The sequence below is a fragment of the Lagopus leucura genome, unplaced genomic scaffold (assembly GCF_019238085.1).
Source record: "Lagopus leucura isolate 7727_CA_CO unplaced genomic scaffold, USGS_WTPT01 Super-Scaffold_100028, whole genome shotgun sequence".
Taxonomy (NCBI): Eukaryota; Metazoa; Chordata; class Aves; order Galliformes; family Phasianidae; genus Lagopus; species Lagopus leucura.
The window spans coordinates 273,545-297,892 of NW_024962279.1; the positions used below are offsets into that span (position 1 = coordinate 273,545).

Consider the following 24,348-nt stretch of genomic DNA (forward strand, 5'->3'; position numbering starts at 1 on the left):
GTGCTTTCATCACAAGATCTGAAAGTGTCTTACAATGGTAGCATTCTGGGCTTGATTTTACTTTTGATGAAATTGGGGCAAAATAATTCCCGTAAGATCATCAAGTTGGCCATACAGCTAAACTTGCGCCCCAGATCCAGGCCCAGCTCCATCCATCACTCTGCTTCTTTTATACACTTCGGTGAAAGCGTAGGACTGCATTTTTCAGAAACTCTCCACTCTGTTCTCAATCTTGCTGCTCAGAAGTGCTGTGCAATTGAGGTGCCAAAGAATGGCAGTAGTGGTTGTTTGAAACACCTCTAATGTCTTGGTTATGCAGTTAGCTGAGCAACTAGGTTGAATCAGGCAGTTGTAGGAGTGCCAAACAAAAACAGTGTTCTTGCTGAAACATGCAGTTATTTGCAGTGCAAAATGCTGATATAAAAGATGTCGTGACAAAACAGTACCAACCCGAACTTAGACTATGCACATCTCTGAATAACTGGCAAGAGAAACATTTTTCACTTCATAATATTAGCTCAAGAAATATGTTGAAATGTCATAGTTTATTTTTATATCTTTAAATTTTTATCTTTCTCCCTCCTGAAACATATTAGGTACCTTTGAAGTAAAAAGGCTATTAGTAAATGTACAGCTTAGCTACATTCCAAAGTGCAATAAAAACATGATTAGATAAAACTATGCATGTTTATATCACGCTCTGAAACATCAATCTAAAATAAGATGCTTTTTGTGATTGCATGAATGCCATAAAGAAGAGGCAAACCCCAGATATATAGTTATAAGCACACCTAAAGAAGTTTAAAACTTATTTCAGTAAATAAATTTAAAACAATAAAAATATTTATATTTTACAGTAGAAATCTGGTGAAACTTTTGGAGAAGGGGCAAAATTGAAGAAAGAAGAGGGTCTTAAAATTCTATAAAATATTTGCTGGGACAGTAAAGAAAATTATTCAGGAAGGGGTAAAACTCCCAGACTCTTCAGTTACATTGCTTCCTGATTTTCAAAGACATATTAAAAAAAATCCATATAGGAGTTAATATATTTTTACAACATCTGTGTTTGAGTATTTATATCTAAGGGTCAGATGTGATAGAAAAGTAATGAGACCATGTTGAGAAAAATGAGGTAGTCAACAGGAAAATCAACCTCATTTATAATAATATTCCTGTGATCAGCAGGTGCATAACTCTCCCAGCTACGGCCATTAACTGCATTCATTTCACACTTAACATCTACATTTGCAAATCATTTGAAAGTAAAATTACCTTCCAATTCAATTTTCAATTTTATTTTATATATTCTACTTTGATTGACTATTCTCCTCACAATGGTAACTGTAGCCAGATTGCAAGTAAATAGTAACAGCTACCCAAGAGTATAGATAAACTCATCTTCTCAGATTACCTATTCACTTTGTTGTATGTATAATCATTTATAACCATTTGTTAATGTTCAATTCAAGGCTTAAAATGAACTTAGAAAAAATGACATTGGACTGTTGAAGAAATGCTTCATTTATCAGGCTCACTTGTTCTTAAAATGAAAGTGTTTTTCTCCTTATAAATGACTTAACCTGAAAGTTTACCAAACAGGAAAGTGGGTATTTTATTAATGTTGCTATGCAAGAAGCATACAATTGCCATACAATTCATTATTCACAGAAATTTCCACAGATCCTGGTCAAAATCCAGGCAGGAAACAAACAGGTACATTTTAACTATTAATATGTTGGCATATTTGATGTTAGTCATCTTCGAGCCTTCTTGTCTATAAAAGTGATGTTCTTCATAAATGCTGGGTAGTACCAACATCCCATTTTAGAGACAGAAAGAGCAAAGGAATATCAATGGTTTTGCGATTTGCCACGGTCACAAATTCTCAAATTTGCTTTTTCAGAGACAGTTTCTATTTCATTCATGTTTTATTTTACATAATACTTGTAAATTGGAGCTACTGAACTGGTGGCCTGATCATGTGAAATCCAGAGCACTGAGTTTTGCCGTCATTGAAACAGTTACATTGATAATCAATCAAATATCTACAGAACAAGAGATGAAAGAGAGTCACATGCTACCTGGGCCTAGAGAGTAAGTTATGAAGAACCACCTTTCATTTTATATACTGAAATTTTCAATGTTGGTAATCATTTTCTGGAAACAAATAAGGAAACAAAAAACCACCCACTAAACTCTTCTTAAACAGCATCCATAGAATGGCAGTACGATCGGTGTCAGGTTCATTAAAAGAGAATGAGGAAATCTGATTGCTTTTCTTCTGAAACACAGCCAACTCTATCAATTCATTTAGAAAACTGTAACTCTAGAAAATAGTTTTTGATTTCCTCAGCATGGATGAAGTATACATGTATATATTCTAATGAGTATTAATAAGTGGAAAGTTCAGTGCAAATATCTTTTCCAGAATCAAAACAAATTACCCTTACCATGCACTTATTTATGCCTGTAGCTAATTCTGTTGTCTCTGTTATTCAGTTTATTGACTGTTATTCTCTGCACTTTCTTTTTCATTCCATAAATTTATCTATTTCAGAAAGACAATCAGTCCTTTCATATTTACAAAGAAAAGGTTATATTCGCACCTGCTATATGTATGTAATAAATGCCTTAATTATAAACAAATGTATCACATTTAATCCATTTATTCTAATTACAGAGTTATATGAACTGCTAAAAAGTCTGCCCTTTAAAAAGAACTACATTTTCTTCCTCACACCAGATCATGTTATTTACTTTACTTGAACGTTTTGAACAACAAACTCTACCAACTAACTGGATGGCAACTGTTAGGTCATGACCTGAACCAGTGATTGAGCACCTGGCAAAGGGGTGCAGCCAGCCCTAGGAGCACAGGTGGAAGCAATTCATGTGTGTGACCCTGGGTCCACCCCCTCCCTAACCGCATTTAAGGCCCAGCAGCTGCAGGAGAGGTATGTCTATTGGAGACTGTCTGCTTTGGAGTGTTCAGGGAGTCCTGATCCCTGGAAAGAGGTAAGTGATTCCTTCTTTATTTCTGGATTGTAACTGCTGTTGTTCTTGGGTCTAAAGCAAATATCTGCTGCTGCCTGTCCTTACACAAACGTACACAGGATTTAGTTTACTTGAAGTTACTTAAATTGATCTAGTAGTCAAAATACACATAATTAACATTAAGTCTTAAAAAAAAGAAAGCTAATATTTCTGTAACATTACAGGACACAATCTACCACCATGTTAAGATATACTCTATTCATTAAATCACGTACCTATGTGATAAGTTGAAAAGGACTTGCTCCCTAGCAAGTTGGAAGTTAACGAAAGAGAGCATCTCTCCCATTAGTTCCAACAGATCAAGACATAATTAAGCAAAGACTCTGTGGTACAGGTCAAAATAATTACCTTCAGGGTGTTTTTTGTGAAGGAATACTGCCATACAAAAACTTAATGTCTGTGGTCTTGAGTGTTAGAAACACCTCACAACAGACGTTTCCACTTTCCTTACTGCTCTTAATAACACCTGTTCAGCAGTCACCTACTTCCCTGCTTCAGTTCTTCATTCCCACACTGAGTCCTCCTATGACTTGGAAAATATTACTTTAAAGCATTAACTGGGACAGTGAGACCTACATAGAGACAACCACTCTGTAAGGTTGCAAGCCCTTGAATCACTGTGCACCTCACTCTGCTCTTACTTATGATCACTACTGCTGTATGTCAGATCACAACTTTGCCAGCAATTTTCTTTTTAGGAAAACAATCATTACTCCTTCATTTCTTTGAACTGCAAAAGAAAAAAGGGTGGGCAGTTTGAGGGATTGACTCAAGTAGTTCTTTAAACCTCCAAAGAGGACATTCTAACTGACCTTTATCACTTTTTTTCTTCCTGTCTTCCTGAACTATTAACTTGTCAGAATGCTCATAGTTTTTCTTTGCTGCTGCCATTTGAAAAGATGCACCTCACAATCCTTTGTAATTACACTTATTTGAGTGCTATTTCTTCTACCTGTATTGTGGATAAATAAAAGCTGCTCTTGCTCTCAGCAGTTTACCATCTTTGTAAACTATTCAGAACCTGAAAGTTCATGTATTGTTCAGAAATATGTCTTCTCTGATTTAATTACATCAGGATATGATAGTTTTTTAACATACACTTCCTTATAAATTATTATAGAAGAGACTGTTATGAAAATAACTGGAAATTGACAATGCTCAACTTCTTTAGCCACCTGGATCTCCAGGTGTGAGTGATTTCCTTGGTGTTTCAGGATGTGTATTCTGCCCCACTAACTTCACTTCTTTCTTTCCAGCAGTGGTAAATGTATCCATTTAGAAACAAACCTAGAACCTATGGTTTTTAACTAAATCTTCTTTATCTTAAAAAATAAGAAACATTTTCAATTCTCCCTTTTAATAACTGGAGAAACAAGAAATTACCGCTTAAGAGAATATTCTTGTTCTATGGTTGCAGAAGACTAGGGAGAGGGGTTCAATGGAAGAACCTTCTGCATAACTATGTTAAAAACAGTCTATAGCTGTTGAAGGGAAACAGTTCCAATGTCTGAGAGAGCCCTGGCTGAAGCGGTACCAGTTTCTCCAAGAAAACAATTTTGTGCACATCTTTATGTGCTCAGCCATGCAAATATCACAAATTCCCCTTTCAGTGACTTTCAGAGAAACAAGTGATTCATGCTGCACAGAGGGGGTATGCGTTCAAATACTGAAAGACAGGCTGCTGAAAAAGAAAGATCCAGCATTACCCCCCCAAAAGGTGCTCAGATATGGATTCAAGAAGGGCACAGAAGAGAAGGGTGTTAACGAAGATCCAGATGGTCTCAAGAGGTACTGGGGAAAGATGAACTAAGAACTGAAGAGCTTTTAAGAGGCACAGCAAGAACAAAAATCTTTAGGTAACAGGGAATTGAGAATTGTGGAGAGAAAAAAGAATGGGAACTATGTGCTACTGAAAAAATTCAGGGAGCCAAGGAAAACAGATACTTCCAACAGGCAGGAAGTAAATCTGGATGCTTGCAAGCTTTAAGAAAAAGCTCAAACAATAGAAAAAGCCTTTATCCTGATTAGGCAGTAGAAAAACAACTACCCTCTTTCAGAACAAATGTTGGTTAACTAGTGACAGATTTTTAAACTAGGACTGTGCATTTTGTTTTCAGTTCTATGATAATTGCACAAATCCTTTCAAATCTGACAAGTAGAACACTGCTCATTTGGAATGTATTTCCTAAAATACCATCCATGCTGTGCTGTTGCATTAGTGAAAGTGATGACTGGAAGAATGATTAAAAAATAAGTTGTTTACTTACAAGTATATGAGTTAATCTCTGCAGTAAGCTAAAGAATTTAACATATTCTAAGAATGTTTGTGTTTTCGTATTTCATGCTTGACTCAAAAAATTCAAGGAGCAAACCTCATTCTTGCTAAGCATCAGAATTTCAAATAATCTCACCAGATGAATTTGTTATATGAAGTTTACCTTCAGTCTTTTCCATTAACTTCAATACAGTTAGAAGAATGTGGTAGAACTAGCGTGTGTTCTGCTTCTAATTTGGAAAGGCTGGTCTAACCTTTGCAAGACAAAGATTCATTTTTCTAATTGTTCTGTACCTAAAAACATGCTGGGTCCTTAGACTAAGATGAATAATTTATCACATTTCTTGCTAAAGCTAAGAGGATGACTAATTATTATGGCATGTAACTCGCAATTCAAGCTATTATGGTGTCTGTGAATAAATTAGCAATATAAATGTAGTGAGTTCTGCTTACTGAAGATTTGAAAGTAATAAACCTGTATTTTCAAAAACAACAGTTTGAAAAATGGAAATAAGGTGTAACAATCTATATTCTACTGAACTGTTCACAAGCCCTGCAATAAAACTTACTGTGAGCAGGTGCAAATGCCTGAGTCGTGCAGGCATTTCATGCCCTTTTCATCTGCAGGATCCTCTATACGTAATTAGCTGAACTTTGACAGAAAACTTCTTAAAACTTAATATGAATGTTCTGGAATTTAAAACTGAGTTCTCACTTATTTGGTAAATCAAGAGTATCTCTTTGTATTATAAACCCCCAAACATGTGAACAAGGAATAAGTACCAGCCTTAAATTTGATGCATGCAGAAGCTTTTTTAAGAAAAAGAGGGATCAAATTTAAAATACAGATTCTCAACTTTAAATTGCAGAATGTAAGTCCTGCATACGGGGTGAAATAATCCCATCAGTATGGAAGGTTTATATAAAAAGAAATAAAAAGTACTGTAAGAGTGACTGAGCACTAGAACAGGTTGCTCAGATTCTCTGTGGACTCCTCATCCTTGCTGAGACTTCTAACCTGGTCTAGACAGTCTCTGGAGGCTTCTTCCACATTCAACCACTATCTGATTCTGTGAATGGCTGCAGCATTTTCTTATATTTTTCCTAATGACTCATGGTTGTGAGGAGAAAATAAGGGAAACAAACCGTAGTATCTCTATGTAACTACAGCGAATTGAGAAGAAAGCTGACAAGAATCAGGGAGGAACCAGTTGTGGGAGTAATTCCATTAATGACATCAGATGAAGGAAAACAATTGTTATGATTTTAACAAAACAAAACTTGCCATGTAATCTGAAAGATCTGAAGTGGTATTGATAAGCCTTCAGTTGAGTTTACTTTTCTTGCCAATGTGGGAAAAGACGTGTATCTATATAACAGCTGGATAGTTGTTAGCTTTTGGTACCCCTGGCAAATTTCATTCCTACCTTCTTCCAAGTTGCTACCCAAAATGAGGCGGTGCTGTAATGGGGACTGACCTCTACTCAGTAAATATTTATTAGCATCTAGACAAGAATACTTTCCTTCCATCACAACACAGTTCTGTATCCAAACTGTTATTCACAAAGAATCCTCTCCATAACAGATTATGATATTGGCTTTCTCTGCAGAGTATTTTGACAGGAATGAGTTAGAAATATGTATTAAAAACAGAGCTGAACACACAAGCTGAAACACAATTTATTATTGCATACTTCTATCCTGACTGGATGCCCAAATGCAGAATTGAGAAACTTCTCTTTTTTTGTCAAACACATTCTCTCTCTTAAACTGACCTCTATGCAGCATCAGGATAACTCAACAAACACTAAATTTGTCCTGTCAGCACAAACTAGCCTGATAAGTCAATATATTTTGAAGTTCACTCCTACTGTAAATCTTTGTGTGTTTAAAAGTAACATTATCAATGTTGACTTTTAATAATCTACTTTCAAAATAAATTAGTAAATGTTATTCCCACACACTCTATAATAAAGAACCTGGGGAAGAGAAAAGGTAGGGAGAATTACAAGGATGCATACAAGCCTATGTAGCACTTCAGTATGTAACCAGAAATTGAGCTCATATTCTTGTTCGTGCTTCAGACAACTCCACTTTTCTCTGTATTTTCTTTTGTTGGGGTAGCAATGGGACAATGTAGAAGTCTATTTTCTCACATTAGAAGCTCTACTCCTTTGCTATGAAACTTACTATGTAACTTACTAATTTCGTATGACATAGAACATATAAAACGAACCTGTAAAAAATGAAGTATAACAAATGACTGGCATTAGAGTACTTTAAGAAGAATGAATGTATTTGTGCTTGAAGAGATGCCAAGCAGAAGTGCTGGCACCTGCACATGTCCATATATTGGGAACTAAACCAAGAATACTAACTCAACCAGATGCTGTTTTCTTTTATGCACAAATATTTTCCAAACACTGAGTTACTTCTGCATTTCAGAAAGGTAGCAAAATCTGTAATGCTGAGGGTTTAACAACCAGCTACTGTATTTACAGCAGATGGCTATACCCAGAATTACTAATAGCTCTGCATTATTTGCTTCAAAAAGGCTGCATGCATAAAATGCTCATCACCATGGTTTGGTTTTTATTGTGCTTCACCAGATTTTCAATTCACAATTTATTTTACATATCTGTTAAGCAGATTGATACATAGATTGTTCATGTGTTCAATGTGTATTATTCATCTATTAATGCCCCATAACAACATATCTACATTTCTGCTTATTTTTTTTTCCAAACAACAAGCAAGACATAACTGAAACAGTTGTTTGTACGTTTAGTATTTATGACAGGAATCTCACATGACCAGTTCATAGGAGCAAGTTGGAAGGATGAGCTCCACTGATGCCAGCAGAGATAAATGGCCTTGCAGAAATTGTTTGCTGATGAATCACTAAATAAAATCCAGAAGAGGATGATGCTCAAACTAAATTCATAGCTATTCCTATCTATGCAGAATGGGAGGTGAAGAAATGTTGCATGGAGCATTGCATGTACGATTCTTAAAACCTGGCAAAGTGTGGTTTTTGTTTTCTCTACTTAGAGTAGATGTAATATAGCAAGCAGCATCTACAAATTTTCATGTGGAGCTGTTCAAAGATTCAGTAGTAAATAGTTGGAATATGTAAGAATCCACCTTGAACCATGAAACTCAAAGAAGCAAAAGTGTTATTCCACAAATGAGCCAGAGATTTATTTCAAAATATTAGAAAAAAAAAAAGTGAATGGTAGTCATCTATTATTAGTGGTAGGACTACCAGGAGTCTGTCAGCATGAAATGCAGTGTCTATTTTGCAAGACTTTGCATAGTTTATTGGCACATCAATAAATTACAGCTGATTTCCAATGCAACACATTAATTTTTTCAAATAAATTTTTATCTTCTGTGTATACACCTTTAGGAAGCTTCATTTACTTTAAATGCATTGGTGTACTTAAGTAATTATCAGAACAAGCACAATTTTATCATAACATAATTAAGTAGTGAAGCAGCACTAAATTAGTATTTATTCTTTTGTAGGAAAAAAACCCCAACAACTATGAAGATATATTAAAAGGGATTATTTCAGCAGTATAGATGGTAAATGCAATGCACATAAGAGGAGAGAACTAAGATATGAGCTCAAAAGAGAAAGGGCAGACAAAGATGGAATGAGTGGTAGAAAATTGGAATTCTCACAGTTATTTAAAAATAAAAGCAAGTGATGGGGAAAAGAAGTGGAAGAGAAGTGAAGTTCTTGGTAAGAGGTGTAGGTGAGCAGCAGAACCTTAGCAGAACCAAACCCAGTACAAAACCACAAGCAATCTAAAGAAATGTTCACAAACCTGGCACTAAGCCTCTACCATCTGTCTGTAGAAAGCCTGTGAGAAGCAAATCTGTGTACTTGGTTCCTGTTTTCTGCATGACATATCTTGTTTATTTAATCCTTTTTGCTACTCACTTTTCAAAGTGATACAGCAATTAAAACCAGAGGAGCAGGAAGTGTAACTAGAACTACAAACAGGAAATTCATCAAAGAACAGAAAAAGTACAGAAAGACAAACAAAAATAAAATCCACCATTGAGTTTACTCAGCTTAATTATGTATCATTTAACCTGTCTATACTAGCAGGGCTTCTAATGGCATAATATTTCTTTTGTTGATCCAATTATCAGAATATACGTATATTTTGCCATGAAGCAAAGGACCCTGGGAATAGGTATTATAATTTTTTTAGATGAATTTTCAGGAGATCTATGTGAGCCAGTATTTTGTTCAATAAATTCACGTCCCATTTCTTCAGAATTTTACCATCTTTGTTCTTAATTTCAAGTTTTTTTTTTTTCCATCTTCATAGGAATGTCAGCAGTTCAAATATCCAAGAAATAATGATCTCATTAGCTTAATTACTTCTTATTGACTTGATAAGTCACTGTGCTTTAATGGAAAATCTGCCATTACAATTAACGGCTGCAATCAGGCATCCACTTTACATTAAATGTTCAAGGAAATATTATGCATCTTACAGTAACTCAGTGGAGAAATCTTGTCCCAACGGCACCAAAATCTGAAGTGTCAGGAATGGTTGAATCAGTCCCACTAGAAACAGGGGGGAAAAAAATAATCAAAAATGTCCTCTGTGCATGCATCATATTTCACCATCAAGAACTGCAGTGCTGTTCTGTAGTGATGCTTCTGCAAGATCCATTTTTCTAGGTTAATGAAATGCATGAACATTAAAAAAAAAAGCCAATTAAAATTGCAGTGAAAGTGTTGTTTTAAAGGTCTCATCTGTAGTTTCACAGGAATTCTCATGAAATACAAGGAACTTATTTGCTAATGACAATTCTACATTGCATTCCAAGAGCATGTGGACGTCAAAAACCCTGTATTAATCGCAAAATAAAGTAATACATTCATATTAAGATTATCTTAAAGTCATGTGAAGTTCCCTTTTACATTTTTGACAATTCACACTTTCTAAAATCTTTCTTAAATGACTCTTAAAAAAAAAAAAAAAAAAAAAAAAAAACAACCCCAACCTTGACTACAAATCCAGTTTATTACAGCAACATTCAATGGAGGCTTAACTGTGGCAATGCAAGAAAACCCTCAGGTTTCTGTGAACCTTAGAATTTAAAGGAAAACAAAGTATAAAGTTGTGTGAATTGAATGTTGCATTTTTTTTTATTAACTACTTCATCAGTGAGGGTAAATACTGGTGTTCATTGCCTTGGAATATTCAACAGCAATGTTTTTTCTTCTAAAGAATGCTGAAGTGACAGCTTAAGATTTCAAATTGTATTTATATACTTAATGTATTTTATTTTAGAGTATTGCTAGATGGCACTACAACTTGGAGACCATGTATTTGATAAAAATGAAATACTTCAGGCACATACCTGAAGAGAGAAAGAGACAAAACAGGCACACGATGGGAATTTGACTATGGTACCACAGTGCTAGCTGAAGTTAATTTAAAACCAAACTATTAGCTGTGATCATCCACAACAGTAATTCTCAATCCTCATTTTAGACAGTAATAGTTTATTTTAATATTGACAATAGACAAATTAAAGTTGGATTTCCCAGAAGGATACATTAGTCTAATATCTATGATACTGAAAGTAATACTAAAGTTCTTCCATGAAAATCAGATTACTTTTCAAAGCTTTAATGCATGACCGAACTAAACAATTTCTCATTATTTTTATGTAAGTTTGAGATAAATAGTATTAATTGGTAATTGCATAGTGTGCATGAGAAGTGTATTAGAAGATTCCTGTTTCACTCAAGTAAAATCACCATCTCAATTTTTCTTCAAAATCAAGTGGTTAAATCTAAACCAGCATAGAACACTGCTATAAGCCTTATAAGGTACAACGCTTTGCAGTGGAATTTAAGGCATGAGTTAAGATGATTGCTTTTTGTCCACTGAATATAATGATTTTGATTTTAACAAGCAGATCTACCTCTTGAAATGCAACATACTTGACTATAATTTGGTGTGCTAAGAACTTTGACTCGATAACAAAGACATACTTGAATAAGGAATATAGAACGTATAAAAATACAGCATTATTCATGCTGCTTTTTGGGATTCCTTTTTGAGTGAAAAGTCACAACAAGGTGACTTAATAGATAATTTATACATTGTGATGACATCTTTTATTAGTCAAATTGAAGTGGAAAAAGTGTTTCAACACAGTCCTCCATACTCCTAAAGCTTATCTACCTTTTCCAACTGCATCACAACTAGTTTGCTGGGCATCAGTGTGTAGCAGGATCAGATACAGAAACAAATGCAGGTGAACAAGGACAATGCGAATGGGACCAAGCACCTTCCATAAAGAACTTATAGGGCATTTTCTCTGCCCTCTACTTAATTGTAGCTGATCTCCTAGGAAGTTGATGAAAAACCACTTTGTTAATACTGAATTAAGCCCAAATGAAGGGAGAATAAAGTTTTACATTTCAAGATAACCGCTTTGATAATCAGAGCAGCACCACAGATATTTCATTCTCTGATACTTACGAGTTTGTCTGGTTTCCTTTGGTAGCTGCATTCTGTTTAATTGACTGCTTCCTTCAAGTACAAAAACAAAGCCCTTTGTTTCTTTATCGTATTCCTACAAAAAAGAACAATAAATAATTATCAGCATTATAATATAATTCCTCACCTTACAATCAACCATATCGCCAACAAGCAGTTTTAGTTAAATACAGCAGCAGAATTCAGTGGAAGACATAGCACAGCAAGTATGATAGTTCAGAGATGATGGCTGTAATGCAATACGTCAAAATCTGTCATTTCCTTGCTCATATTATGAACAAACAGTGCTGACTAACACAATCTACAATCTAGTAGGACTGACTCAATCCATTAGATATAGAATAGTAAAATTACTTTTAAAATCAGTCCTTTTTAAATATTTGAACTGTAAGATTACACTGCAACAAACACAGTCTGCACACAGGAATAAAGTACTAGTTATGACTAATTATGACTGCTTATATGACAGAATTGTGGCAACTCCACAGTCAGTTTAAAACTCTCACTGCTTTTTCCTAAATTCCATACTGTAACATTTATAAATTTCATTAAAAACTTACTTTCCGAATAGCTGATGGATTACCAAAAATCCTCCATTTTGCTCCTGGGTTTTTGCCTTGAGCACTGAATATTTCAACAGATGGGCCACCCTATGATAAAATGGTTTAAGGATGCGTAATTTAATCAAATATTCAGCAGAGCATCATCACTGATCAAGAATATAAGGACCAATCCTGCCCCACAACGGTCTGTTACTATGCTCAGTATTACTGGTCAGACAAGTGCATTAATAACAATACATGTATTTACTAGAGGATCTAAAAAGCAAATCTATTGTAGAAATTCTGAGAGGATGCTGGAGATTGGCCGCTTATACTTAGATGCTCTATTTCTACAACTCTCCAAATAGAGATTTAAAACATACTTCTAAATGTTAAAAAATCCGTTGTATATTTCATGTTTTGTCCAATTTCCTAAGAAAACTAATTTAGTCATGCTGGTTCTGTCTACACACGTAAGTATGTCAAAAACATCTCCCTGTAACATTACTAGTAGATACTAAATTCCAGCTTGATTTGATAGAGCAGTTCATAAAATGCATAAAAAATTTCTGGGCTGAATTAAGTGACCTGATAGGAGACAGATGCTAATAGGATCACTGCATACAGATAAGAGCAGCACTTTGCTGCAGCCTTTATTTGGAACTAGAGAAATAATATGGGAAAGAGATTATGGTTACCTCTGCCAGATAAAAACTTCTTACCTTGAGCACATGCCCTATTAGACAGCAAACATTCTAACCATGCACATTTAGGGAAACAGGCTATAGCAGCTCTTAGGGAATTATCTGCTTTTTTTCATGTTACGAGTCATAGAAAATATTTTCTGATGGACTCAGACTACGATCAGCATTTGATCAACGTTTTTTTCAGCAGTGCCTTTGACACAATCAATCTCTACAGCTGTCATCTCTCCCTTCTAATTCTTAGCTGCAAGTACTTCCCAATGCTCCTTATGCTCAGCTGCCCAAACAATCGTACAGAAGTCAGTATGAGCAAGAGAGGTGAGCAGTCTTGCCAACAAAATAAATGCTCAAATTATGCTTTCAGGGAACATAAACTCTGCACTGTCTATAGATTTCCATCCTGTTTCCCCCCCTCCCCCAAGTGGCAGCTAAACCCCAGTGACTAAACTAAGTTCTAAGGAGATTTAAAAAGGCATTCCAAAAACAGCATCTTTAATATACATATTTTATATTCATAATGGATGAAAAAAAATTAAAATATATGATGAATTATTGATGTGAATGTTATCAGGCATATTTAAGGACTATCAGCTCAAGCTGTCAGAAAGTTAGAAAAAACAGTTATCTGCCAACTAGTGTATGTTTGTAGCAAATCTTTATAAACAAGTGGAGTTTTGTCCAAAATGTAAACATACACATCTTGGTAATGTTGCAGCCCTTGCAGACCCTGCTTCAGTTAAACTGACTGAAAAGGACACAGAAAACTATCAGACATGACGTGAGAGAATGCTGAACATAACAAGCACTGATGTGAGGAGCTGACAGAAGTTACTGACAGTGCTGTGATGGATGGCTGGATCTCATGGGTGGTTGGGAGAGTTATGCAAGAAACTGATGGGGCAGTAGGAGGCATCTTTGGGGGAGTACAGTCCTGCAGGGCAGGAATACCAAATAAAGCTGAGACAGACTGCATGACTGATTCAGAAATGCTAGTTTGGGGTATGGACTGGGTGGGAGGAGATGGACCCTCTCTGGCCCATATGGAAAGAAGCAGATAAGAAACTGCTGCTATCTCCATTGGTATCTATTTCAGACCTGATAGCACCAGCAGGCACCCACTATTTCATAACATTTCTGTAAAAATACTGAACAGTTAAACCAGAGAAAACATTTCTGTATCTGGACTTTTCCACTCCTTGCAAATAAGCCATTTTAATTGAGTTCTCTCAAAGATGAAATGAATGAGGGTACAAAATAAAACTATTTCTGTTTTACCTGATACTGATTTTTGAACATTTTCCAGTTTTCCAGCTTTCACAGCAAAAAAAAAACAACTTCAGGTTTTCTATCAGTAAAGACACGCATTACCCTGCAAATAAAAAAATAAAAACTTTGTACAGGATTTGACATGAAAAAAATCCAAACGCAAAAAACCACAATTACTGTAGAAGATATGAATACTGCTCTTGAATATTTTCCAAGAGAAGAAAATCAACCACATAGGAGGGCTACGGGGCTACCAGAGATAATACTTTTTTATACATTGGCTGCTTAATGCTGCCTTTCCTTACATTCCAAGTTAAAACACTAATTTTATCATTAGCTGTTATTTTTAACAATGAAGCTTCATGCTTTAAAAATGTGTGAAAATAACCTCTCATACACAGTTTTAAAAACTATTCCTTGTTATCAAGTGCTCACTGGAAAACATCAGAACTCCATTAAGAGGGGCTCAACATTTAATACAGGAAAACAGAGTCATACAGAACAGCTGCAATAGAAACCACTCCATCTAGAGATCTTTGGCAGGGACTTCTTAGGCAAAATTATCTTTCTTCCAAACTCAGCAGTCTCCTTTGAGGATGATTAGTCTACGGCTCAAACTGAGCACTTGTTGGCTATTCTGAGAGCTGCTAATGTCAACAGAGTTAAGGGATGCCAGCAGTTGGAGAATCAGAGGAGTAGAAAGTGAAGGGATTAGTAGGGAAGCCTCCCACTTCTCTATTTGATCATGCTGAGTATCTGCAATTTCACCTGAAGTCAGCAGAAAGCGAAGAGACCCTGAACGTAAAAGTCTGTCTTAAGAACAGGTAGAACCACTCACAAGAGGTAACAGGCGCTTTTCCTGTGGAAACAGAATGCTCATCAACACACAGAAAGCAGCATTTCACAGGACGGTGCCTCTAGCTCATTTGATGTAACTTGGTTATGTACCTCACTGCAGCACAGAGTACTTACAGAATTAGTTTCACTTTCTGGAGTTCTTCAGAGCCTGAAATTCTTTTTTAAAGATCAAAACAATGGTATGCTGACCAAGAGAATATAAGAATCACTTCTCAAGAACACTTTAGTTACAATGCTGAGCTCTCACAACCAGAAAGTGACAAAATGTTTACAATATTATAAAATGTCAGATAACTGCAAATAGATTAGGAATTCAGCGACTTCATAAACAATTCAAACAGTTGAGGAATTGGAACAGCATTCTATTTCAGAAAGTATATCACCGTTCGCTTAGGAAATATGATGAAATCTGTTAATATTAAACAGCATTCTATTTTAACCAGGGGCAATTATTGTAAGTCTTAATGCTAAATGAAATAAAAATGGAAAGAAAAATCAGAAATTAGAAACTTATTTCATGCTGCTGCCAGAAACATCAGTTCATTTTCAACCTTTTGATTAGGAATAAAATGAAATTTAGAAAACACAGAAGTTGTGATGAGCCTATCAAAAACCAGTAAGTATTCTGACTGTGTTACTTTAATACTGTCACCCCACATCCAACAAACAAGTTGCATTATTCTGCTTTTTTACATAATTTTTATCTAAAATTTCCAGATAAAATCTATTTTTTTCCCTTTAACAGTGACTACATTAAACTAATAGCTCAGAAATGTGAAAGCATTTCTAGAACAAGTATTATTCCTTCTGTATGTGCTCATTTTGCATACATATTGTTTGGGAAATCACTATTTACTTTTTTTTTTTTTGGCAGTCTTATCTTTGCAGTAACCTACAAGCCTTGGGCAAGGCCAAACTACTCAAAATTCCATTATTCATGTTTTAGTGGGAACTGAGGAACTAATCTTAGGGACCTACCATTTCGATTCGCTTTGCCAGAGCTAAATGTGAAGGACTGCTGGTGAAGGGAAAGCGGGAAGTCTTGGCCTCCTAGGGTATAGATATTATTGAGCGAAGGAGGTACAAAGGAAGACACTATTTTTCCTTGGAGCAAATCCTTTACTTTGACTGTTGCTTTAAAACTCAGTTCCAGTTTGGCCAGGCATCATGCATTTAACATAACGCTTATGTATTCTGTGGCTCTGCCATGCCTTATTATACCTCAGGGAAAAACAATATACCAGGATTCCTCACATTTATTTAGGTCTGAGTCACTGTATGTAACGTATGAAGTCCTAGGACTGAACAGAACAGCTTGTCTCTGAGAGATTACTACCAATGTTATTGTGGTCAGAAATCTGCTGACTGTAGTCATACTGTATATTTTGGAAGAAATATTAGCATGCATTATGAAGGGGCCGAGTTCCATCCTCCTTAGCACAGCACCTTTCAGGAGGGAAGGCAGGGCAGGAAGCTGCAGCATACGCACGTACTGCTGTATTTAGAATTACACAGAAGATATGGAAAGTAATTCTTTATTTTCTTCACTGTTTTCTCATAATGTGTTTTTCACAGAACCCAATCCACCAACAGCACAGCCTGCAGTTGTGAAAATAGGTGCAAAGTGCTTTGTGTGAAGTGCAAGGTAGGTGGAAGCCATGTTGATATATTGGGTTCAATGCTGTACTAATACACTTTGTCTCTCAGCAGTGCTTATTAGCTTTGGCTTGACATCGTGCCAATTCATCTCCACGGTGTATTGAATGGAAATAGTTCTTGGTTGGCTCTGAGCACAAAAGAGTGTGCGTGCACTGGTAAAACACAATGGAGACATGCAAATATCACAGTAAGACCCTTATGCTGATCATTTTTAAGTTTAAGTGGAGAAAACGTGCCTGAACAGAAAAGTTGAGATGATGTGCTTAAGAAAAGGTAGAGAACATGATCAGATAAAGACTTTCAATGGATCACAGAAAGCACAGAAATATATACAAAGAGATAACAGTAAGTGCAAAGTGCAGTGGTAATAAAAATGCAAAAAATCTGTGAGGCAAAGAGCACTTACTGTGGGACTACAAATCTCACAACTAGAAATCTTTAATATTCGAGTCATCAAATAAAGCATATTGCTTAAAATATGGCTTAACATTTTTCACCAAAGCAGTTGTTTTTTGAACGGACACACGTATATGCTAGTTAATTATTAATTTGCAGAATATATTTTGAACAGATTTAGAAAAGCCTCCTAACTCAAATTCAAAATGACATGGCTCTTTGTAACTTCAGCTGAAGGTGAATTAGATCCAAAGTTGGTAAATAGTTGTGTTGGGACAACTTATTTACAGTACAAAGCTGATTACTGCGAATGCATCAGGGAAACGTCAGCTTGCTTTTCATACAGACACAGAAGACTGCAAGAGAGATATTTTTGATCACATATTACTTGTTAGTTCCCAGTTTCCATGAAGTTACTGCAAAAGAAGACTAGAGAATACCTTTGCTATTAAGATTGATAGCTACTAAAAATACTAAGTGAATTACTTATTTACAGTGTAATTAATTACAGTGATAATATTAAAGAGGCGCTTTGATGATGCCTTAAATATGTTGTCTTTTAGTTAAAGAAAACTATGCTTTAGAATAGGTTGGAAAACTGATAGTTGCAGTAGTTTCCTTTTTTTCATTGTTCCTTCTCCTACTCTTTATAAAGCCTAAACGTGTAAAGAGGGCTTACTTGAAATCCAGAGGGATTATTTTTGAAAAAAGAGGGACTATATGGCATCTTAATATTAGTCCTCTACTTTTTGTGTATTTTTCAAATAAATAGGCTCTTAATGACATCTCTGTAGAATGCTGTGGTTCAGCAGCTCCATATATTTCTTTCACCGATCATGATTACTTTCTATTACCCTGAACCATGTATGTTTGTTCAATTGGAAATAGGGGCTTTAAATATCAGTCAACAAACGATCAGAAATGTAGTTTATAAAGTTATGTAACAATGAAATATATTTATCTTTGGAAGAACAGATTCCTATCAGGATTTATGTCATGAGGTCTTGATCTGTACACTGACTTTGATAGTTTCACAATGTTTCCCAAACCAAAAATGAAGCAGCAGCAGTCCAAATGGCCCCAAATCCTTTTTTTCTTATGAACCACTCAGGATCTGGCAAAAGTTCTAGGGAGTCCTTATATATATTTTTTTTTCCTTCTTCCAACACTTTAAACAAACAGTAAGCAGACCTCTGGGTTTCTTTATATTACTGATTGCTGAGTACTGCTGTAACCCCAAGGCAGACAGTGAGACAACAGAAAAACCTTCCTAGTCACAGCCAGTCCCTTGACTTCAAAGGGACCACATGCACAAACATATGACTATTTTTTTCTGATCAGTGTCCCAGAATTGAAAAATCTGTGTTTGTTTATTTTTCTATTCCAAAGACAAAAGTGTAAGGCAAAGTTAGGGCACACCTACCACTAATCTGCACTGAAAAATGCCCAAAGCCCACTGCTTTTGGCAGGGAACAGTGCTGAGAGCCAGCCCTGCTGATCCACACAGCTCACCATCATGGGCCCAAAGCCAGCGCTGATTTATGGCAGGCTGGGACACACCAGGGAGAGCAGTTCATCACTGCTGAAGGGTTTTACCATCTTCTAGACAAATGAATTTCACATATTGAATATTTAAAGCTGGGTTTGCAACACGGCAATACATTTTCTCAACACACAAGTTAACGTAATAAACGGGGAGAAAGACCATTAATAAACTACAGCAAGACTACCAGCGTCCCTATGCCAGCAGCAAAGCTTTAACGCACCAAGCCCGCACAGCCCCTGGTGCCACAACAGCGCTGACGCCGTGCCGCTCCCCCGCCCCTCCGCCGTCTCGGCCCTCCCACTCCGCCACACCCCCGCCGCCGGGGCCGGGGTCGCTCGGCTCGCGGAGCTCAGCTCCGGCCGGGTCTCACCTGGGCGAGGGCGGCTTGGGAGGGTAGGCCGCTCCTACGGGGGAGGCGGGCGGCTGGGCGGGGATGGGCGCGTTTAAAATGGCGGCGGGCGGGATGCGGCGTTCTCGCTGACTGGGCCGCGGCTGGCGGCCGTTAGCTGTGCGGAGCCGAACGTTCTTGTTCGTTGCGGGCCGCCCGCAAGGCTTTTTCCCACAGAGCGAGTTAAGAACTGGGTAATCATGCAGACTGAGGGCTGGGACGGGCACTGGCGGGGTGACGTTTGTGTCCCTCAGGGTGCGCGCGGTGCGTGGCGGCCACGTGAAGCGGTGAAGCACAAATGTGACCAAGAAATCTCCTGGCAAAGCTCTTTGGCCACTTAATCTAAAAGACTAACTCGTGGGTTTTTTTTTTTTTTTTTTTTTTTTTTTTTTGAGAAGAATGTGGGAAGCCACATCCCTGCCCCTGTTTTTTAAGAAATTAATTAACTTCTGTTTCTTCAGTTTAAAAGGAGGTAAGGACAGCCCCGTTAGTTTTAAGCTTTTGTCAAAAATAAGATTTCTTGATGGCTTCAAAGACCTGTAGGAAGAAGGTGTCAGGAGACCAATTTGATTTAGGATTGCAGAACGAGATATTTGTTAAAGAACAGTGCTCCCTGGAATGACTGCTCTTTTGATTACAGTGTTTCCTTGTGGAACTTTGCAGCCTTTTCACAAAAAATAACAGAATGCCTTTTTCTTAAAGTGTGTCTTCAAGTTTCTATAAGGAACGATTGTTGAGAACTGTAACCTGTCACGGTGGGATGAAGGTCACACATGGAATTAAGGTGCCGAGCCACCAGATTGTTGGGCAGTGTTTCAGCCCACCTTCACCCTGTTCACAGAATCACGGAATGGCTCAGGTTGGAGGGGACCTTAAAGACCACAGAGCTCCCACCCCGTGCTGTGGGCTGGCTGCCCCACCAGCTCAGGCTGCCCGGGACCCCATGCATGGCCTTGAGCACCTCCAGGGATGGGCACCCACAGCTCTGGGCAGCAGTGCCACTGCCTCACTGCCTTCTGAGTACAGAATTTCTTTCTAACGTAATCTAAATATCCCCTTTTAGTTTAAAGCCATTCCCACCCCCCTTGTCCTGTCACTGTCTTTTCGTTGCTCCTGAGAGGTACTCTCCTGGCTTTGTCAAGGAAGGGAATGAGTTAAATCAATTATAAGTTGGGTTTTGGTTTTTTTTTTTTTTTTTTTCTTGTAAACTTTCTCAATTTACCTTGGGATTTTCAAAGTAAACACATCCAGTGTAGTTTATCATATGCTGGATTAGACTGCTTAAAGTTCTTGGGTATTGGAGATAAGGAAAACAGTAATGCTAAAAACTGAGCTACCAGTTATTAAATAAAAGCAGCTAATAGAACAAGGACAAAAGAAATACGATAGCAAAAGAAAGGTTAAAACCTTGAGAAGTTCTGTAGACAACAGAGTCTATGTTCGTTTTATGTGGTTTAACTAGAAATTGTCCTGAAATTTTTTACACATAACTCTATATCTAAAAAGCCTGAAACCTTTGTGACAGGCATATAGCTGGAGGAGCTGAGAAATTTGAGTTATAAAACAGGGTTCAGGCTGGAGAGACAGAGGTTGTAAAGATATATGGGGCAGCCAGCTGTGAATGAAAGCTGTGGGAGCAGCTTCCTGCCAGCTCTGGGCAGTGCTGGGCTGTGCAAGTCCAAAATTCCCTTTGCCAGCTGCTGGAGAAAACATTGCAGAGGTATTATGAGGGAAAGAAGAAATTCCTGCTTATTTCAGTTCAACTGGAAAAAAAAAAAAAAAAAAAAAAAGTGTGTGTGTGTAAATAGATGTATATTTGCATATATATGTATTAATATATATTTGGTACACCCTATCATCAAAAACTGCAGGTAGTGTAAACTCAGCAAGGAACCTTGTCATTAAACTTAGCCCTTCTATGACCCAGTCCTTGTGTATTCCAGGGTTTAATTTGAAAGTATGTTAATGTGGGAATACTGTGAAACTAACGGTTAGAAAATCAGGATCTTTGTTATATTGACTTCTTTAGAGTCAAATCTTTAGATCATCTTCTGTTGTTGTTTGAGCTTCTGGGTTATGTATTTCTCTTTGACTACGTGTTTTAGGCCTTTGTGCAGAGTGTACCTACTGAAGCCCTGAAAAGGCATGGTGATTGTTCAGCACGTGGTTGACTAATAATGTGGAGAGAACTGTGAGAGCTCAGATGTGTTTACCTTCAAATGCTACCCTTCAATTTTCTGAGCTGAAACCTGTACACATTACAATGTATTCCAGCGGATAGATTTTTACTGTGTCTTAGAGCAGTGAATTGGAACATACAGACAATTCTTACTGTAAATGCTCTAAACTCAAGGTGTGGTTAGATCTTCAGTCCTAAATTAAAATACTAAGATGTCAGTAGTGTCATGCTGGGAACTGAATTGATTTAATTTTGGACAGTGTTCAACATGCACTAGGTTTTGATGTGTGATATTAAACCCAGCCATTTTTAAAGGACCCCCACTGGCATAACTTGGCTTTGTATCAACAGGAATAATACTGTAATTTCCTTCATCCATTCGTGACTTTTCCTTATTGCATACTGTTGCTCACACTCGGAGCAGCCTGCCAGCTGATGTATGCCAGGTGGCCTCCCTCCTGTGCAAAGCTTCCTTTCACCTCTAATGACCATTTGCCGGCCTGATCTGTATTCTGTTGTTCTATTACATGCCTTTTTAGACAGAAAGTTCACGTTGTAGGGCAGTCCCTTGTCTTTCTAGTTCATTCTGTAGTCCATGTCGCATTTTGGGAGCTGTATACTAGTTAAGGTGAGAAAGAAGACACCGTGGCTTTCTATGAAATTTTCTGTAAATCCTTCTTGCCATTCTTGACTTACAGAGAAGGGTCACACTGTGTGCCCTGTGGCCTGCTTAGCCTTCACTTGGTAACAGCTGCCATGGAGCTGAGGCATGTTTGCCCCAATGCCAGCCCTATCTTCATTTCCCTTGAGCATTCCTCTCTAGCCAGTAACCTTCCTTATGCGTGTTTGCCAAGATTATGTCATGCAGGGTTATTTACCTGTGTAGTTGCCATTGTATCCACGCTGCGAATCTCTGAAAATATTCAGGGATTCTTCAAGCAGAGTGTACTTGTACTTTTCATTTTATCTACTTTTTGTTTGTACGTTTGTCTTCTGGTACAATTACTGTTAAAAAGTGGAATTCACTGATTAACTATTCTGGCTTTCTCTGAATTTCCAGTACAGAACAATGTAATTTGAGAGAGAGAAATATATGTGATCTCTCCATTGGCCTGTGGCTTTTAGAAATGTGGAGTAATGCCTTCAGTTCAGAAAACAACAATTTGGGGAAGCCAGTTTTTGGTTACGCTCCAAGTGAGAACCAGTTCACAACCTATTTTCCTAAGTCCCACAAATACTTCATCAACAGAAATCCGTATTCGAGGTCTGGGAAAAGTTATGAAAAGCAAGCTGGATTACTTTCTGTTGAGACTCATAAGATCAAACTTTCACCAGTTTTTGCTCCCCTCTCTACAGCCTTGATGTTCAGGTTCAGAAACTTGAGATGCAGCTGCATGGAGGTGGGAAAGCTGTGGAGCTGTTCGTCCTGCGTGCCTCTTTTCTTTACAGCACAATGGATGGTGCTGAGGTGACATCAAAGGCTTTGGTATCCCACTTTCACCAGACTAATCCTGTTCATGAAGAATACAAAAAGTTGCATTTGTTCTGTGAAATAAATGTGCTGCACCACTCCAGAAAGCATTGAGTACTCAGGAACTAATACCTGAAATTGGAAAATAGACTACTGATGTTGTGCCAGGCTTTATAAGAATCCACCCCATGCGATCAGTTGGCCAAATTTCACTTCAGAGCAGGCTTTTAAAGCATGAAAATCATGAAGGTGTATTTAATAAGATTACCAACCTAGTTAGCCAGGGCTCTTGGATGCATGGAGGCGGTTAGCATAGGGCTTGAAAGAGTTGATTTGTTCCTCTTTTTTTGCTTTTTTTGGGGTTTTGTATGGGGGCAACTGGAATCTGTTTACAGATGAAAAAGAAAAAAAAAAAAAGATTACATCTGAAAAAAAGCAGTACATTTCTTTAAACTCAAAGAACCATCAGCTTTGTGCAGTGTGTGTGCTAATGACCTCCATTCCTTCAGAGCAGTTCATTAGTTACACAGCAGCAGTGAAGGCGTATGGGAAAACTGACAACGTGCCGTGTCTTGCTGTAATATTGAAGCAATTTGTGTTTGTTCGGCAGTTATATTACAGTGAAAGAAGTTCTCTTTTCACTTGCTGAGGTGCTTTACAACAGTTACAGTCTTTAAACACCCCAAATTGTGCTGGTAATGGCTATTTGTTTCAACTTTACAGTGTAGAAGGAGACTTTGTCTAATATCTTCTATATTTTGTTCACGCTTCTTTGATTCGGAGAGTTCTTCAAACAGCCTCTGGATGACCAGTAGAAACTTCAAATAGCCACTTTTCTTTGTCCAGTAAAGCCATTACATTAGAAACTATTGATTTTTATAATACAATTAAGTTGTCAGTGATTTCTTAAGAAATCATTTTACGTTTTCTGTGTTATGCACTCAGCACGTTGTCTGTCAGACTGTAGTGTTCTCAGTTTGGAATGGAGCAGTCTTCTTGCTGTTCTCAGAATGAAACCATCTCCTCGCCAGTCTTAGCACTGCAGAGAATTTCACCTCTGAAATGAACAAATGACCTTTGTCTGTTTGATCATGATGGGTATATACAATAAAATTTTGAAGCGCTGTAATTTGCTGCTATTGGGACATTCTTAAGACATATAGTTTATCTTGCCTTAGTTTTAGTGACTTACACAGACAAGAATAAAAACTGCAATTTCACAAAAAGCTTCATGATTCAGGGTCAAAATAGACAGCTATCTGAGCTCAGAGGAATTTCTTCATCTCTTCATCACACGGATTTTACAACGAAGGAGGATGCCATAGAGTATGTATGCTGGAGTAGCACGATGCATTAGAGGGGAAGATGCTGGTTGTGATGGGTCAAAATGATCTATTCTGTTCTGACATTTCCAGTATTCTTTTTCAGTGCCTTTATTTGTCCCGATTACTTGTTTTGTGTTTTTTTT

The 24,348-nt window shown here is 37.2% G+C and overlaps 1 protein-coding gene across 3 annotated transcripts in view; it reads right to left on the reverse strand.

Annotated features, from left to right (window-relative positions):
• Positions 1-19,273, reverse strand: part of CFAP20DC (CFAP20 domain containing) — a 61,666-nt gene extending 42,393 nt beyond the window's left edge. For 2 of the 3 annotated variants that reach the window (XM_042880875.1, XM_042880877.1), the window contains exons 1-5: positions 19,213-19,273; positions 14,393-14,486; positions 12,432-12,521; positions 11,854-11,947; positions 9,845-9,917 (exon numbers count right to left, since the gene is read on the reverse strand). In XM_042880875.1, coding sequence (XP_042736809.1) covers positions 9,845-9,917; positions 11,854-11,947; positions 12,432-12,521; positions 14,393-14,413 — 278 coding nt within the window. In that variant the 5' untranslated portion in view covers positions 14,414-14,486; positions 19,213-19,273. Of the gene's footprint in view, positions 1-9,844; positions 9,918-11,853; positions 11,948-12,431; positions 12,522-14,392; positions 14,487-15,151; positions 15,238-19,212 lie in introns of those variants that run through there. The other variant, XM_042880876.1, reaches the window with a different exon arrangement.
• Positions 19,274-24,348: the final 5,075 nt, after the last annotated feature.